General features: G+C 44.0%; 2 protein-coding genes across 2 annotated transcripts; both read right to left on the bottom strand.

Moving 5' to 3' along the window:
• Window positions 1-695: 695 nt before the first annotated feature.
• On the bottom strand, window positions 696-1,714 carry LOC6588357. Its single transcript, XM_026986812.1, has 2 exons — window positions 1,126-1,714; window positions 696-1,060 (listed from the first exon to the last, which is right to left on the bottom strand). The coding sequence occupies exons 1-2, from the start codon at window positions 1,712-1,714 to the stop codon at window positions 696-698; spliced, it is 954 nt and encodes a 317-aa protein (XP_026842613.1).
• A 1,813-nt stretch (window positions 1,715-3,527) lies between these two features.
• Window positions 3,528-15,468, bottom strand: LOC6588359 (retinol dehydrogenase 13). Its single transcript, XM_002013770.2, has 5 exons — window positions 15,232-15,468; window positions 13,186-13,835; window positions 12,276-12,339; window positions 4,144-4,290; window positions 3,528-4,038 (listed from the first exon to the last, which is right to left on the bottom strand). Exons 1-5 carry the CDS (start codon window positions 15,327-15,329, stop codon window positions 3,771-3,773), a joined length of 1,227 nt encoding a protein of 408 aa, XP_002013806.1. The 5' UTR covers window positions 15,330-15,468; the 3' UTR covers window positions 3,528-3,770.
• Window positions 15,469-18,717: the final 3,249 nt, after the last annotated feature.

The raw sequence follows: 18,717 nt of genomic DNA on the forward strand, positions 1-18,717 counted from the left end.
CAAGAGCCACAACAATACATCATATCGAAAGGTTTACTAGTTTCTACTACCGACTATATAAATTCCATTGTCCTCTTGAAAGTCAAGGTAAGATGCATAGTCAAAAAAATCTGCGAAATGGTTTGTTATGTCCAGACCCAGGGCATTTGTATTTAGTTGAGATAATTTCAATGGACCTACTTATGGACTTAATGAATTCGAGATTAATCAGCCCTCGTTGATAAGAAGCGTGGAACACCATTTTCCAAGGGGCAGTAAATTGGTTTGTAATAAACTTTCCTGAGGATGCTATGGATCGTCAATATTGAGAATTGCTCATTCCATTTCGATTTGCCAAGCCCATTGGCAGGTTTTCGGTAGAGATCAGTTCACGAATGATCTTCAGCACTATATACATATGTATTTTAATCTCAGAGAGGTACAGATTGTTCAAGAGTCTTGAAGCGAGAACAGTTTAAAAATGTAAGTCTTAAAGGGAATTTCGTTATGCATGGATGAAAAACAAATTAAAACTGAACTAAACGAAAAGTAAAGTAAACATAAAAATAATTTAGGCAAGCGTTTTCAAGATACTACACACGACAATTAATTAAAACTATGGAATGAAAAGCACAAACGCTTCAGTGAGTTTTTCTTCTTGAGCTTGGAGTCTTGTCTCTGCTTCCGCTGCGGTGGCGTCAGCCTTTCCCTGGGCATCAGCAGCGTCGAGGGTGATCCCAGCCGGTGACCAGGCATCGCTCGCCCGGATGGGACTTGCACAGGCAGTTGGTGCAGAAGCGGTACTTGTAGATGACACTGGTACATTCGGCGAACGTGTAGGTTGGCTGCGAGCCCGTGATGTCTTCGAGATTCAGCGCCAGGAAGCGTGTTACGGGTAGCCTTTTGCTGTTGGAAAATGCATATTTAATCGGTGGCATCAGCAGGCTTTCATCGCTTCGCTCCCGCGCATTCTCGCTGACGAAGACGCGGCTGCTCTTGCCGCAGCGGGCACACTTGATCCGTTGCTGCTCCTTCAATACCCGGCCGGCGTCTGCCTCCATCAGTTTAAGACTGTTGTGGTCTGTACCGATGAGAGACGAGTGAATGTTGATGTTATCCAAAGCTTGTAATGGCTCTGGTTTGAACAAATTGTATCTTCTCTTGGGAGATCGGGATTCTCTAAGTTGAGGCTCGACTTAAGGCGATGATTGTGCAGACGCTCCACGGACTGCCGGCTCTTGAAGAGAGTCTGCACCCAGCTTTTCGTTACTTTGGTCATGACATCCAGCGTTTGGGCACTCATATGCTTCAGTATGCACTCCAGGGCCGGCTGGTTGTGGCTCAGCATACTGAAGATGTCGCAATGCTTCAAACCATCGAAGTAGCGTCTCCGGCTCAGTGGCTCGGCCGGTGGAAACAAAACCTTCTTCGACTTCTTCGGGCTGCTGTGCGGGGCCATAAAGTTCTTCTTACGGGGATTTGGAATGCTCTGCACTTGCTGCATGTTCGGCGTCCTATAGGGCTCGTCGCAGCTATTGATGCTGCTGCTGGCGGGGATCCGTAAGCGGGTATTTCTTGGTCCAGAGTTGATCCCTCGGACGGCAAGGCCTTTGGGGAGAGTTGTTGCATTGTTGTTCGGACAGTTCTCGGTTTTAGAGTCGCATTCCAACAAAACTGGCGCCTCCTCGTTTGAGTTGTTCCGCACTCGAGAGGACATGTAGCCGTACTCGTCCATCTCGGCTTCGGAGGGCGCCCCCAAGTTGGGGCTCTTCTTTTTCAACATTTGCCGACTGTATATTTGCTCTAATATGGTGTACTTATTCTTACGTTTTAGGCATTTGTTACTTGAGTTAGCGAAGAATTTATTTTTGTTTAAGCCTATAAATCGGAAGTATGTTCCGTCCATTTTGAAATACCATCGTTTCAGAGTTAATTTTAAAAATTACACACAATATTTTCTTGGTTTACGTATAATTAATATTTGATTTAATCAAAAAATCAGTAAAGAGAAACAAAATTAAGAGCAGACGCAAAGAGAGTCAAGAGATTGAGCTTTGGGACTGTGGCTCCGCTCCCAATGCTCTTTAAAGAAAGCTTTTCATACACTGTAACAAATTACGCCTGAGTTGAAACCATCTGATGTTCATCATCCTGGGGGAGCGGTGCTTTGGAGCGTGCCATGCAGCGAAATTGAAGCGCGTAAAATGCATATTACGCTAACACGTCACGGCGGAAAGGTAACCGGAAACGCAAAGCTTTTGCCAGATGGAGAAATGGGCAACAACGTAATCGCTTTTCCACTCCAGGAGCTTTTCATTTCAGCAGCTAGAGAGCTAGAGCCAGGAGGATGAAACAGGGAACAGGGAACAGAAAATGGGAAAAGGAAAAGGGAAAAAGAACTGGGGCAGTCCCAACGAAGCAACTTCCAAAAGGGAAGTATAAAATTGCTCTAGCAACACATGGCGCTTACCCGTACTGGGTGGGGGGTGGCTCCGGATGCCACCTAGAGGGTGGGAGGGTCTATGGGGCTGCCAACTGACAACAAAAGCGCCGCACGTAATATAATAAAGAGATTTTCCATAGCATACAAAGCGGGGCTGCGTCGAGACAGTTGCATGTGTCCTGGTTATGTCCTGGCCCACGTCCTACTGGTTGCCATTGCCATGCTCTGGTCCTGGCCACGTCCTGGCCTAAGCCACGCATTGTACACTCATTATAATGGAATGGAAATCGGTTCTAGCTGAACTACAAATACTATAATTGGCCTTGCATCTCTCGGCGCACTCATATAATTGTGTATATGTACGCAGATCTGTATCTACGTGGGTTGCTCTTGTTGGGTGGTAATCAACAGTTTGTTGGCACGCGTTGCCGGCTCGCCCAGGGGGATGTTGCGCCACAGCTAGTGATTGTCCGAAGGAAAGGCATTTCTCAATTGGGGGATTCTATATGTGAAATTCTTGTCTCGGGATTTGCACACAAAATTTACAATTCCACAAGAATTCGGCAATTGAAATAATGTTTAGATTGTATTGGTGCACATATGTGTATATCATTTATGAGTTATGAGCTATGAGCTAAATACTAGCTAACATAAATTTCGACATCAAAATCGAAACAGCTATCCCATGGAACATGGTCTTTAGAGCACCAGATCCTGTGATACCCGATTGATGCACAAAATATTCGGTATCTTAGGTCCAAAGCTTCTAATTGATTAGAGTAATCAGTAATCAATGGGTCCTTTCATTACTTGGAGTACAATAAAGTGTATCCTTCCGTTGTCCTTTCTTCTCCAAAGTCCTTCTTAAACATTCGGTTCTTTCGTTTAAGCAAATTGCTTGCGACTGCCCGTTCTGGTCTGTTCGGGGCTCCTTCCACTCAACCGAAAGCATTTGAAATTGGAAATAAATCAAAGACAGCACAGCAGCGGCAACATATTTTGCCTGTTGGATTCCCCATGCCCCCACAGGCCAGCCCTCTCCCCAGGAGACAGAACATCCCAAAACTGGAACAAAGCACAAACTCAGCAAGTTTTCGCTGCTCGCACATTAAAGTTACATTTATTTGTAGAAAATAGAACCTCGTAAAGTCGGGTAGCCAGTTTCAAAAGGCTTTGGCTTTGGCTTTGGCTTCGGTGGCAGTTGCTGTTGCAATTGCAGACCCATAAAAAGTCTCTCCTAAGTGGCCAGACTCTGGGCTGCTGCCTAATGCGGCAATTGTTAAACCAAATGCAAATAGACGTTGCAGTGGCAGTCTCCGAAGACGACGGGCCGCGTGCCAGGCATAAATCACTCCAACGGCTGCTGCTCCTCCCTCTCCATTTCCATCTCCGTCTCCATCTCCGTCTCCGTGTCCATGTCCTCCGCCTGGTTCGTTTCCGTTTCCGGTGCTGTCTCTAGCCTCAGCTCTGGCTCCTGCTCCAGCTTCACCGCGTACGCCTCCCTGTCGACTGTTAGTTTGGTAACGCTCTCGAGTGTTTTTATGGTTTGCATATACAATTTCTTGGCCAGCTCCTTGTCCTGGCCAGGCTCCGAACTTGCCGCAATTTCGCAGTCACTGAGACAAAAAAAAAGAAAAGATGTAACAAAAAATGGCTAACAAAGTGCCACTAATGCGGCAAAGGCAGCAGCAACAGCAACGACAGTGGCCATGGCAACTCACTTGAAGTACTCGCCGGTGACTTGCTTCAGCTGGGGATCCGTGGCCAGGCGGATGGCGCACTGGGCGCCCTCGTACGGGTTCTTCATGAAGATCCACATCCACGGGAAGGTGACCACTCTCACACAAATGGACGACATCAGAGGCGAGCTGTGCCCAAACAGAAATCAAAAGTTAGCCAATTTAGTTTCCATTGCAATTACAAAAAAGATAGAATATGGCAGGTATTACAGAGGGAAGTCTTGCTCACACATATCTTTTTTGCTTTTGTTCCTCGAGTACCCAGTATAAAAAGGACCAACCAGACACGTGCCACAAAATATGTGTAGACAACGACAAGGAGAGGACTTGTTTATTACATGTCGGAATTTGCCAGCTCATCGGAAAAGTTGAAAAACAGCTAAAGGAAGAATAGTGTCACTCTAATTTCCTTACTCTCGTTTACCCCATAAACTTGAGGACGAAGTACATAATTCACAACAATCCCCCGTATCTTTGCTTCCCTGTGCATATGTTTTTATGAACAAAATAAGTATATTATTTTTGCAAAATTTTGGCTTGATAAATAATAGAATTATGCTTTGCTTAAAGCCCATGCCTTCAATAGATTGGATTGGAGACTGGATTCAATTAGTTACGGAATCAAAGTCATGAAATTTGAAGGCAGATTACCAAACAAAAAATCACCTCCGCATAGAGAATATCTTCCAAAAATTAAATTAAATCAAATCTTTTAAGCTAAATTTGGTAAGAATTTAAAAAGCAAAGATGCATAAAACTATTTCCATATTTCCCTTACAGTTGGAAAACCAGATAGAAGGTAGGCGGTGTAAGGTATGTATGTTCTCGTCCTTACAGCATGGTTCAATAAGCCACGGAGCTCAAAAGTCACACCACACCCATCTGGTGAAATGCTTTGTAATAAATCACAAAAAAACTCGTCAGCCGCTCATCATGTATATTTTTTGGCTTTGAACAATATCTTTATAATCTAGCACAGGACTGTACTCTCAAAGACTCTCTGAACTCTATAATTCTTTACTAAAAACATATATATTATTAATATATTATTGATAAACGCTGCCGATTTCCAGAGTCTCGCCCCGAGTGATCACCCATACTCTTCCTGTTAACATCTGGAGGCTCCGCCCAGGAACCAATTCTCCAGCAGGTAAGATATTTTTGTCTCGTGCAATGGAAAAAAAACCACTGTCGCACAGTGTAATTTATATACTTGAATGTTTTATTTGATAAAATGAAAATGATATGAATATTCCATCGAATACTTAAAGATAATAAGACCTTAAACGATTAAGGACGGTACACCCATTATAAGGGTAGCCCCATGAAACGCACTGCTTTATTCCGGTGTGAATAGTGTACGGTACATGAATTCCGATATCAATAAACAGCTGCTTAAAGGCTTTTCTTTGAGTTAAATTTTTTGGGCAACACACAAGCCTTTTGTTTATTCCCTGAAAATGTTGTAGTCGTGTCAGACCTGAGCCAATTTGTTTTCGGCATTGTTTTAATGACAATTTCAAGTGCGGCGATAACGTTCAGTCGCAGGAGCAGAATGCCGGTTCCGACTCGCATTTCAGCATTTCAGCCATTCGCAGCGTTGATCTCCAGCCTTAGCCAACTACGAACCGGGCCAATTTCAACGGCTGAGTCCAACGAGTTGTGTAAAATGGTTGGCTGCTCTCAATCCCCCATTCTCACTGCCTGTTTTCCCTGCTACCAACTGTTACTCCTGGCCGGGTGCCTGTTCCCGTTCCTGCTACTGATGCCGCCTTTTCACGAAGGATTACGAACTTGCGCGCAATTTGCTTAGCTTTCGTTGTTAATGTTTTTCCTTTGGTTGCTGCTTACTCGATTTGCTTTTGTTCTTGTTAGCGGCCAACGAACGGGAAACGGTGCAAGTTCACCGACACTTGAGCATCGTAAAACGATAAATAAATAATTAATGCGCTTAACTTTTCCATTTACGCTTTTTCCGTGACTTGAGCATTAACTGCTTTTCATTTCCATTCATTTCATAGTACACACAGATACGCCGCCGCCGTCACCCACAAAGATCCACACCTACACACGTATGGGTGTAAGTGTGTGCCTGCCACTATCTGTCGGACCCTGTGCCCCGTTCTAGTCCCGCGTCTGTCCCACCGTTCGGTCTGGCTGGGTCTCCTTGCCTTGGGTCGAGGCTGGTGTTGATTCCATTCATCGTTTTACGCCAACGTTTTCATAGATGCGAATATCTGCCTCCACACCCAACCACTGCCCCCCCATTCACTCTTCTCTGTTCCGAGCCGCACACCACCTGGCACCCAGCACCCAGCACCCACGTTGCCTGCAGTTTTAAAGTGCATAGAAAGCTGCAGGGGCTGCAGATGGTCTGTGGGCAAAAAGAGAAAAAACAAATGGTTGTGGCTGGCTTGGGGTTAGACTTGGGGCATACTCTACGCGTACATAGATCCGTTGATTAATGCGTGTTTACGTATGGAGAATAAATTGAGGTGTTCTCTACAGATTTAACACCAAAATATGGTATATGTACGGTACATATATGGTGGGAATAACAACTCGAAAGTGGTATATCCTATGCTGATCCCACTTGCAAGTTTCTAAATATAAATAAATAAAGATACTTTTAAAACGTTTAAGCCTAAGAAAAGATGGGTAAAACTGTTTTTAAATAAAGGGATATAATTATGCTTTTATATACATATCTGAAAAATTCAGTCGAATTAAGTATATAGCCTTCTTAAATTATTCTCTATATTCTGTGTAACAGTCCTTTGGGCATGTCCCTCAACTGGCCTTATATGCCTCTCTTGGCTAAGACGAAAATACAGCCTGACTCGCTAAGCTGTGGCTGTAGCCGGGCAAAGTTCATTTTAAAGCACCGACCTGCACCTGCCTTTAATAGGGTAAATCTTTCACCTCTATATGTGTGCTTTGTATGTGTGCTGGTCGGGAAATGAAAAACAGCACAGCTAAAGGGCTTTGAGCAGTAAAAGAAAACGGGGTTATCGGTGTATTTTCCTTTAAATCCGCAATAGATGGGCCACGAGCGGAAATTGAATCTGCCTGGGACCAAAAATTAATTGCGTATACGCTCCGTTGTACCTTAATTGTTTTTATTGGCCTGCAAACTGAGTGGAATGGGAATGCAATAGTTGTGGGGATTATTTATCAGTTCGATTGGAATGAGTATGAAACTTTAAGTGGTTATATTTTGCATTTTTAAATTTACACAAGTTTCAGTCCAATCATCATTTACGACAATGACTGGCAGATGCACATGGCGAACCAGAAGCCACAATCAAAAGGGATAGCTCAATAAAGAAGGATTATTTCCCACAGAGTGACCTTTGGCGCTGATGGGGCAGGCATCATAAAAGCGAAGCCTGTTGATAAGCGTATGAACCCCAGTCTCAATGGCCTTATAAAAGCCCAGCAGGTATCAGCTTTTCAATCAATGGCAACTGCACAAACTATCAATGGGTGTCGGCTAGGGATCCGGAGAGGAATGGCACTGCATAGATGCGACTGACAGCTGCTTCAGCAGTTCAGCAGTTGCCAAGACCCGGATACGGGGCAACGAGAGTCGCAGTTATCTCTGGCATATGCAGGAAGGGCAGAGGATGGGGCGGACACGTACTGGGAATCGCCGTGATGATGCTGGGGGAAGCACCAGAAGCAACAAAAGTTCAATTTGGCGCTACAAAGTCTGTACAAAGAAAACAAAATCTACTTGCAAAAGGCAAAACATGTAACAGAAAACGTGGAAAACGAGAGTCAGTACCGTGGATGGGAAGGCGAGGGCGGGTGCGGGTGCGGAGGCGGAGGCGGAGGCGGAGGCCAGTGGCATCCGATGGACAGGAAGCGAATGCATGTAAGCTGCATACAATACATGTGCATTGAGGAGTGGAGTCCAATGCATTCGTGCCGGACCTGTGGAGGAGACCGACTCCCCTTTGGCCCACTCACACATACCCATGCATCCACTTGAAGTAGCTTCCGCTGTTCATTTGCCGTTTTATGGCCTCTCCTCTGCCCACAGTCAAGTCCGGGCCAAGTCCGGGGCCAAGTCCGGGGTGGGCTCTCGGCCACTAGAGGTGAGCATGTAGTGGCTCCTTTCGTTACATTTGCATGGGCCTACTTTCCGTTTGTTGTTACAGCCAAGTTACAGCCCAATAAAATCGAGAAATTTAAGGGGGAATATTAAAAACGTGAAACTACAGATCGTAATAGAGATCATAACATATTTTTTGTATGCAAGTTTCACAAACGAAATGAGTATCAGAATCGCTTTTACTAAGATGATATGTCCTTAAAAGCCACTCTTCTATGGTTTGATTGATTCCTAGTGAACATAAATGAGGCCAATCACGAGCCTGGTTTCACGAACGCTGCTCATCTCTTTGACATTTGCTTCGTGGCCATTCCGTGGTTCTTGGCGCAGCGCCTAGGTCACGTGCCACCGACACGGCCGGGACCTATTGCCGCCTGCCGTGGCTCCTGGCTCCTGGCTCCATCTCGACATCCACCCTCACATGCCAGCCCGCCTACCTGTCAAGGTGCTGCGTTTTATGTCCAAATGATTTGTACCTTCGGCAAGGCATTTGATTTCTTTCTTTGTTTCGCCTCTGCTCTACGCCGTCTCTCTCTTTCTGTGGCCCACTGTGAGGGCGCTTTTTCCTGCCGTACGAGTGCTCGTATTGTTATGGCATTTTGCAAATTGTAATGACGCATGTTAACAATGTTTCTGCTCCGGCATGGAGCTGGAAATGGAGCTGGAGATGGAATTGTAGCTGGCACTGGCACTGGCACTTCCATCCGGTAGTTATACATATACATACGAGTATGAAGGCATTTCAATTTGTGTCTATGATGGATTATGCTTTTCTGGCTTGTGACAGCTATACTTTTGCACAATTTCGGTACCCAAATTGTATCCAAATCTTTCTCTCTCTGACAGAGGTCTCTCTTTCTTATTTTACATCGTTTATTGCCATTGAATTGTGTAATTTGCTGTACGTGCTGGTCCTGTTAACATCTGCACTTTTGTGCGTCTGTAGTTATGTCTGCCACACACTTGAGCACCTGCTCCATTGTGCAGGAGTGGTGCTTCCATTCCACTATTGTCCCTTGCTCGGGGCATTGTTGTAGGGCATTCCCAATCCGCATTTACATGTGTATGTCGCCACTGCTTACACAGATTTTTCTGTATGTACGTCTGGGTGTGCATAGTACACTCGAATATAATCTTAAAGATACCATTGTATCAGCAAAATCTCATCCAAGCAATTACCCAAAGCATAACTAATGACGGGAAATGAGACTGTGTCGGCCCATCTAGGTGATGGCCGAAATATTCGGAGGACAGGACAGGACAGGACATGCCTCCTCTATCCTTCCAGCCTTCCATTATTCACAACTTTACCTTGGATTAATTGACTAAAGCACTGTTTGGCTGTAAAATTGTTTAAGCGAATTAAGGTAGTTGGTAAACTTCTTCACATTGTCAATTAATTTAATCCAATCATAAGTTGATAATACCCTAAATTGTAGCCACTTCAAAAAGTACTCAAAATATATGTACATACGCTTGAATGTGGGAGAATCCAAAAGAGGATTTAGGAGACTTCATCTATTGTCAGGATAGATACCCTTTTCTGAGCAGAAAGTTCGAGTCAAAACAGTTTGGTGTGTGCCATTAGAGGAAATAATTTCTCTTAAAATCAACGTATATAGCTCGGTGTAATATCCATATGAGTATGGTTAGTTTTCCCACACTTGAAATACCTAAAGCTCGTGACTTTTTGATTCCTCATCAATTTTCCCCAATATTTTCATAAACATCTATTTCAGATTTGCAAGAAACAAACAAGCATTCATTTTGATATTTAGATAAATGATAGAAAAATATTTATATTCTCAAGTGAGTAAGCATTCATACAAATTCATGGCTGAATCACCCACGCTGGACATTCGAATAGATTTATTTTCTTGGAAATAATTTCGCAGGCCAGGGCGAACCACCTCCTAGGGAAAATTCTAATTTATAACTGACAAAAAAAAGTAGGAAAGAAGGAAAAGAAGCAGAACTTTTGTGTTGGTCGAGAGCATCAATAAATTTCGCATTAATTCCGGGCCATCATTAGAAGATTGAGCCACCGCCAGAAGTCGGTGCTCTGTTCTCCATTCTCGGACTGTGTCACACCAACTTGATGCCGGCGAAGGCAACAAAAGCGGCAACTGTCACCAGGGTGTGCCCGGGTCATAACTCAAAAGAAGAGACCGGGCCGGGGACCAAGTTGAACTTTTGCTCTGACCCAGAGATGGACCCAAGCAGGCAGGCAACATGAGCACGCGCCTGTGTTTGACCCGTGGCCATTTCAATTGCGGCCTAACCCGCGTCTCTCCGACTTGGCCGTTTTAATTACCGCATTTCACTCTTGTTGCACAGCAGCCTCACTCCCTGTGTCTCTTTGTGTGCACTGAAGAAAATCATTTTAAATTTTGCTATATATTTTCTGGGCTCTTCAAAGAAATGTATATTCAAATCACACTATGCAATAAGATCGAATCAAAATAGTCTTCTCAAAGCTAAAAGCTGCAACCAAGATACTATGACTATATCACATGGCCATCTATAGGTTTTAGAGTATAAATAAATGTTATTTTTTGGAGGACTGGTTTTTATCAGAGAAGTGATTTTCTTTAGTGGCGCACATTCAGTGATTATTTTTTTAAAGATTTTCTTCTCGATTTCGGTTGTATTTTCTCGGATTCTAAACGTTTTCCCTCAGTGTGCGAGTGCCACTCGATGGCAGCTCATCTGCATTTGATGATGAGATGAGGGCGTGGCCGGGCGTAAGTTCATTGCAGATGTTGTCGTTGGCTCCCACTCCGCCGCTCCAGTCGGTTCCTTTTACTGATTGCTGCTCTTGCTGCTGTTGCTGTTGATGTTCCTGATGTTGCTGATGTTTGCTGGCATTTTGTCCTTCCGCAATTTGCAACTGTTTGTCGTGTTTGCACGTCCTTTTCTGTGTATTGTGCAAATGTCCCCCTTTGCTTTCTTTTTCCACCAGCATAAGCCACCCCCCACACTACATACCCACTGCTGAAAGGAAGCCCCAGCCCCAAATATTTTGGATGCCTTGAAAATGGATTTAGAACCAAAAATTTAGATATCTCATTTGGAATGTGTTAGGCTAAGTGCTGGCCACTAATGGGAATGGCAATGAAAATCGATGCCAGCCAGAAGTGACCATGAGCCAGGGTGTGAATCCTTTCCCATTGTAAAATCATTCCCTTTGTGTGCTTAATGTGGAAACATACTTGGAATATAGTATATTCCTTGCAAGTCCATGCTCTGCATAAATGAATGCATTATAATTCAAGGCGTAAAGGAGCTCTCCCAGTTAGACAGATCCTAGCTTATGTAAGAAAATGTTCCTCAGGACAAGGAGAATATCGAATATTTGAGTGAGTTCTAGCTGAATGCAATTACAAGACCTTCAGCAGATTATAAATATTCATTTAAGCGGAGTGTGCCTTTTTCTATATTTTTTTGGAGGGTCTTTTGTAACCAATCCTTTGAGTTACATGGAATTCTAGATACACTTCTCCCGCAAAGTACAATCCATTTTGACAGCTAGACGGAGGCTGGCTCCGTCTATTTGTTTGGCCAACTCATTTGGGATCTTAAATGAATTCGCCCTTCGGCTGCAAATTGTACCTTGATGCGGCTGCCAAAAACGCGGCTACCTCTGCACGGCTGCCTCCCAAATCGCGCCACGCCCAAATGACTTGGCAACTTTTTGATTGCATCAAACTGAGCCGCCCACTCGACCCGACCCCCACGGAGATGGGCTGGTGGGCGATGGGAGACGGGAGACGGGAAAAGTGTGGTTGAGCTCGGAACATAGTTCGCTTTTGCTTAATGAAAGTGCAAAACTTTCGCGCGGCCACGGAATGAGCTTAAAATTTAGTTAAAGTTTCAGTTGCAGTTGCATTTTGCACTTAGCTTTGGTTTCGTTTGAATTTTAATTTGGGTTTTGGGCACTGTTTGGGTGCTGTTTGGGCACTGTTGGGTTTTTCGGTGGCGGGTTTGGATGACTTACTTGCGAAAGTGGCGCGTGCCGCGCACGAGTCCGGGCGTACAGCAGTTGACCGTGACCGAGGTATCTGTGGGGAAACGAGTGGATTTTTGTTTCAGAAATCATGAAAACATGAATGCGTGGCCCTATCGAAATGAATGCATCAATAATTCACACTGCAAACTAGGCAAATTTCGCCAGTGCCCGGCGAGAAACCTCACAAAAGGCAAAATTACACTTTAACGAAGCATTAAAAATCTTGTTACCCTCTGGACGTTTATCGGGTATTTTAAAAAGTTATGAATTTCCATTCTTGTGAAAGGTGGCCGCGCCGACTTATCGAAATTAAATCATTAATAATGCACGAGTACGAGTACAGTGCAAGCAATACCATTTTCAAAGGCGCACAGAGACAAAATGATGTGGGCGAAACCTTTAAAACACTCAATAAATAGCGGCTGATTGATACGAATTACTATTGGATGTGACAATACATCTAATAACTAAATAAGGAATAATCTCATACAAAGGTACCACATATTTACTTGCCATGAACACCCTTTATTATGAAGACCTTTACAATAAAATGAATAATCTGTTCTGTTCTGTTCTGTTCTGTTTCAACCTTATTATAATTATATGCATATCATCATCCAACGTCCAAACTAATTGTTTTCAAATCCACCTTAAAATTTCCATTTTACTAGTTGGAAGATACAAATTTTACGCTTTCCAAATGGCAACCCTTAAAATACCAGTTGATCTTTGGAAAATGTGAGAGTGATCTTTCAATATTCAATCTAAATGGATTATCGTCAAAGAAAACTTGTCACTACTCAAAATACATGATATATTCTGTTGCCAATTTCAAAACCCTCGTTTCTCTCAGTGTATGGCCTGTTCTTTTGTACCTTTGGGTTTTATCAGCACTTACCTTTGAGCTCCCTGGCCAGCCAGCGCGTGGCCAGCAGAACGGCCAGCTTCGAGTGGGCGAAGGCATCTCGGGCATGGAACTTCACCGCCCAGGTGCCCACATTGAGGGGATCGTCGAAATCGATTTTGGCCGACTGGTGGGCGTGGGCCGACACGAACACGATGCGTCCCTGCTCCGACCGCTTGAGGTGGGGCAACAGCAGCTGCGTCAGCAAAAACGGAGCCAGATAATTTACCTGGCTGTGCTGCTCGAAGCCGTCCGGAGTGGCCAACTGGGTGTTGGCGAAGACCAGGCCGGCGTTGTTGACCAGCACATCGACGCGGTCGAACTCGGCCATCAGTTGGCCTGCGAAGTGGTGGACACTCCTGAAGGAGTTGAGGTCCAGGTAGCGGGCCTCCACAAAGTAGCGGTCCGCCGGATTCGTGTCGTCGTCCGGATAGCAGGGGGTGCGGCAGCCAAGCTCCCGCTTGATGACGGCGGCAGCCCGCTCGGCGGCCTTCATGTTGCGGCAGGCGAGGATTATGCGACCCCCGCGGCCGGCCAGGGCCTGAGCTATCTCGTAACCGATGCCGCTGTTCCCTCCAGTGACGACGACAATTTGCTCCTTGATTTGATTATCGTTGGGACATCGTTGGCCGCTCATTATGGTCCTGCAATGCGGGTCATGCAACAGACAAAGTCGGCGAAGGGCGTGGTGTTAGTGGGTGTGGTTTTGGTTTATGAGCCTGGAATGACGTGCCACCGCGTGGTTGCGGCTTGCATTCTTGTCGCTTGTGTGGCATCAACAGCAGTGCACGAGGGCGTGGCAAAGGGCGTATGGGAAACTTGGGTTATTGATAGGCGTTAATAGAATCAGTTTACTCATTTCCATAATGCCTGCGGACAATTAAGGACGTACTCATTCGAATATAACCAGTTTCTGGCCTTGTTCGTAGACAATAAATGTTAATTTATTTGATATTTGCCTCAGGGAACACACTTTGATTAGTCTAATTGAAACTAAATATTTAAGGTACTCCTTGGACCATCCATTTACGCCAAAATTCTACACGGTGATGCTCTAAATGTGCTCCTATTAGGCTAAAGAGTGTGTCGAATAGTGCATCCAATTTAAATGTAAGCGTTCTAATTAAAAATGTTCTCGTTAGGCCTTCATTAGACTTAATTACTATTTGGCGAGTGTAAAACAATTTTCAAAAATTAATATCTGCACATTATTGTATTGTTTATTGTACTTCTGCTACTAATGACTATCTAATTACTTAGGAAAATAACAGATACACTCCTAATACTCTCAAATTTACTCTGAAGCCCCTGCAGAAGAAGGGCTATAACCACTAATTGAAATAACATCCCAGAAACCCCCCAAGATTTCCTATCCCTCGATCGAGACTAGTCAAATTTCTTCAGTATTTTTTGTACTTTTCAGATAGTTTGGTCCTCTTTATAATTTTTGCCATGCTCCATTCGTTCCACTTCATTTGTCTGAGACTTATTTTGGCACTTAGCTGTAAGTTCTGGCCCCCAGCCCATCTCGCATTTCGGAATTCATTTGGCATTTCATTTACTTTGAGGCAAAGTTGCACAAATCCACTTTGTAAATATTTTGCAGGGCCAGCCAGTGGCTGGGGTGACGGAGGAGGAAGAATAGCCGCAGTGGCCACTTGCCACCGACCCGCATCCTCGCCTCCATCCGTCTTTGGCTTACGCTAACACCTGCAGTGGAGGAGCAAGAGATATATAGGGGTCACAAAAACCGCGAGCAGAGGGAACAAAAAAGAAATGAAAATAATCTTTAGATATTACATATTATCCGACCCTTCTTCGCTTTCTCCATCTCCATCTGCCTCTCTCTCCCCATCACCCTCTATCTCTTTATGGAATCCACTTAAAAAGTTTGCCGCGAGTGGCGGGAGTTTTTACTGGGGCTGCTGCGACATTTATTTACGTGTGTTCAAGGGTAAAGTTTTTATTCCGCGTCAGGAGGGGTCTTGGGCTCTGGTCGGGGGTCTGGGCAAACAGTTTCCGTTGACCCATCGCACTCACCGCACTGTAATCACGAGGCCCACCGCTAGGGCCGCTATCGTCGGCCACCACGTGGAGAAGGGATCCGCCTCCTCGAACATGGTCAGCAGTCGCTCCATCCTGGCTGTGTTCTCCTCCGCCTCCTCTTCTTATGCACTTATGAATGCTCCCGTTCGGCTCTTACTCGTTCTGTAGCTGCGGCCCTTTCTTTTCCTGTCACCGCTTTTCTTTCTCTTCCTGTTACTGCCGCTCTTTATTGATGAATGAATCTGGGACTCGACTGTCGACTGTCGACTGTCGTCTGCACTGCACAAATGTTGAACGCGAACTGAACCGGAATTGTAGCTATAAATATAAATTCTCATTGCGTGGTCTCCCACTGTCCCACCGTCCACTCCATAGACCCGTAGTATGTGTGGGTACCCGCACCCACACTTGAGCTGCCGTTGCACGATACTTCTTTCTGTCGGAAGCAGTTGCCATTCACACTATTCACAATGGATTCAATGCGTACATCCCTTAGGTTTTTGTTGTCACAGAACACGATCTTCGCTGACAGCTTGGAACAGTGTAATTGTTTTTTGCCTCAACATTTCATGGGTATAAAAGATGTCCCCAGTTTTGTCTCAAAAACCCGTCGGTGGAAAACGTATCGTGTTGGAGTACCTCAAGCGCTGATTTCCAAAGCAGAGCAGAGCAGAAGACGCTGCTGACAATTGAATTTAAATGTCCCCCCGAAAACCCACACCCCTGGATGGGATGTCGCTTCCTACCGCTTCCCCCCTCGAAACGTCACCGGCATATTTTCAATTTACATAAATGCTTGTTGCGCGGCATACAAAACGAGCGTTAGAACGAGATGGCTAGAGATAGCCCATGTTTCCCCCCACCCCTCTCCGACGCTACCTGTAGCCGCGTTTTAAGGTTATGCGCAAATTTGCACAAGCCGCAATAAAGGAGCCTGCGAGATAGAGAGATAGGGAGAGTAGAGAGGAGAAATTTTGTTCGCTATTTACACGCGTTTTCCATTTTTATACCCGATACTCAAAATGAGTATACGGGTATATTAGATTTGTACTGAAAATGGATGTGTGTAACGTCCAGAAGGAATCGTAGAGGATGACTATATCATCGAGAGTGAAAAATCTGAACCAGATCGTATAATTATTATAGCCAGAATCAAGAAAACAATTTCATTCTCTCTCGCTCTGTCTCTCTCTCTAACACACAGGTTTCATGGTCGGCTTTACCCTATTGCAAAATATGAGTTCAAGGGTCTCAGAGACTATAAGAGCAAGAGGAACCAAATTTGATATCCACACTTCTGTGATATCGGACCTTGACAAGTTAGTTTCAAAATTTCGACACACCCCCTTCCGCCGCCGCAAAATCTGTGGCAACAATATTGAAGATACGAGAAAATTAAAAACGCACAATCATAGAAAATGACCATATCTATCAGATTGCCGAATCTGGATCGGATTTGATTATTATTTTAGCCAAAAGAATGAAATCAGTCGCTACGCAGCGCTCCTCTGGTGGAGGAGAGCCATACTGACAAAGTATCGGGTATAAATGTAGAGTTGCGGTCGCCGCAGCAACTCACAACGTTCCCCCTCGTTTAATTTGTGTTGGTTCCTTTTTTTTGCACAATTTTTCTGCGGTTTTACGCATTCAGTATGCATATTTTTGTGTGTAGAGTCGCCGACTAATGTAATTCAATTAATCTTCCGGCGTCGGCGTTGGAGTCTGCTCTCTTCTCTCTCCTTCTCTCTTCTGTAGTAGATTTTGGTCAGACTGCGTGGCCACAAATTTTAATTACCGTTTAACAGCTGTTGGTGCGGAACAGAACGAGCGTGGGAGAATGCTGGGGGACGGTTTGGGATTTTTTGAAAGGGATGACATGTGCACAGAGGGGAAAGCTGATGGTCGGTGAGTTTTTCTTTTAAAAATAGGCGGCTTGCTTGTTGTTCGACTGAAGTCTTTTCCTTTGGATCCTGAAATGACTTACCATGAAAATGGAACATACTTATCGATGATAATATAGTATGTACCTGTGAAGAAGGTCGGTCGATGCTCGAAAAACAATTTCATTAAGCCATAAAAGGCAAAACAAATGCACAATGCATTACATTTTTAATTCCCCTTAGCTTCTTTTCCGCTTCTTTCAACTCCAATTAAAAATTCGTTTCACCACAGAATACTTTTGTATTGTCCGTTCAAGAGTATAATCATGCTTTATAATATATCATAGCTTCATGTTTGTGCACTATTGGGATTCTTTCATTTAATTTTGTTAATTTATTCCTGAGTTTTCCTTTTTCTCGCGTGCAGTTGTTTATCTTTCAAACACGGGTTCTTTAACAAACTGTACCAACAAATATGCACTTTTAAATTAAAAACACTGAAGAGTACATTAAAAAACATTTTTAAATATGAAAATATCAACAAAGTACAATTTTTTTCCATGGAAATACATGAAATACACAAGCGACTTAAAAAAAAGGATGTTTAATAAATGAAAATAAATTAAATGCCAATAATTGCTTAACCACCGTAAAAAATGTGCTGAGTTATGAGCAACAGAAAAACCGAGCAGAGAGAAACCATTCTGACAAAAAGAATGCTCAATGAAATATTTCAAAAATTTGCATTTGTGTCCCCACTATTGAACGGTCTATCGATTAACATGGACTGCATTTTTAGCCAGCATTTTAGCATTTTTGCAATCATTCAATGCTGTAGGTATTCGCTCTTTCAAATATTTGCATGTGCATCTCCAAGACTATCCAGCTTCTCCCGCACCTGTCTCGATGCATAAAAGCGTAACGTAATTCCCTCATAGGAGAGATAATCTGACATTTCATAGGATGGTGAAATTCGATGCCCGAATTGTGACACAGTCGTCGTGCACAGCCCCTCGAGTCACTCACCCTTTGCTACTCCCATTCAATTAGAGCATTCATCCATTCCGCTCGTACAGTAGTAGCATGCGTGCGCGTATTTTCCAGTAATTCAGTTGATGGCCCCCATAGAGACAACGGCTGCAGTCCATATCCGGCTTACCAATTGATGGAGCGAACGGGAGTAAGGCCCCTGCCCCTGCCAGAACCAGCAACCAGCATCCGAAGGGGATTCTCCCAACTAAAATAAATGAAATTGCACACACAAAATGGATCCGTACATATGTTTTAATGTTTTTGTAATATTTTCTGTTCGTTTATTTAACGTTTCTTCAATTTACATACTCTCGTATCTAATGTCGCTTATTGGTTGCCGAATTTGCATTTTTATTTGCATTTGCATTTGCGTTGGATTTCGTTTCGCTTCGTTTTCATTTTCATTTTCATTGTTATATATTTAGTTTGTTTTTGTTCCTTTTGCCTAGTCATTTGCTTTAGTTAGTTTGCTTTTGCTCAGACAGTTTTTGTTCATAAATATGTAATGCTAATTGGTAAATTGTTTCAGATATTATGCGTTCTGCATTGATGTGCGTGTCCATACATA

This window comes from Drosophila persimilis, unplaced genomic scaffold (assembly GCF_003286085.1).
Source record: "Drosophila persimilis strain 14011-0111.01,24,50 unplaced genomic scaffold, DperRS2 tig00000000-arrow-pilon, whole genome shotgun sequence".
Classification (NCBI taxonomy): Eukaryota; Metazoa; Arthropoda; class Insecta; order Diptera; family Drosophilidae; genus Drosophila; species Drosophila persimilis.

What these genes read in the sequence shown, in the direction of transcription:
- LOC6588357 (XM_026986812.1), bottom strand. Translation starts at nt 1,714, where the DNA reads ATGGACGAGTACGGCTACATGTCCTCTCGAGTGCGGAACAACTCAAAC. An exon ending in CCCAAGAGAAGATACAATTT is followed by an intron (nt 1,061 to 1,125) that starts GTTCAAACCAGA and finishes TCATCGGTACAG; the next exon opens with ACCACAACAGTCTTAAACTG.
- LOC6588359 (XM_002013770.2), bottom strand. Translation starts at nt 15,329, where the DNA reads ATGGAGCGACTGCTGACCATGTTCGAGGAGGCGGATCCCTTCTCCACG. An exon ending in GGCCTCGTGATTACAGTGCG is followed by an intron (nt 13,836 to 15,231) that starts GTGAGTGCGATG and finishes CCCGCATTGCAG; the next exon opens with GACCATAATGAGCGGCCAAC. An exon ending in GGCACGCGCCACTTTCGCAA is followed by an intron (nt 4,291 to 12,275) that starts GTAAGTCATCCA and finishes GTTTGGGCACAG; the next exon opens with CTCGCCTCTGATGTCGTCCA.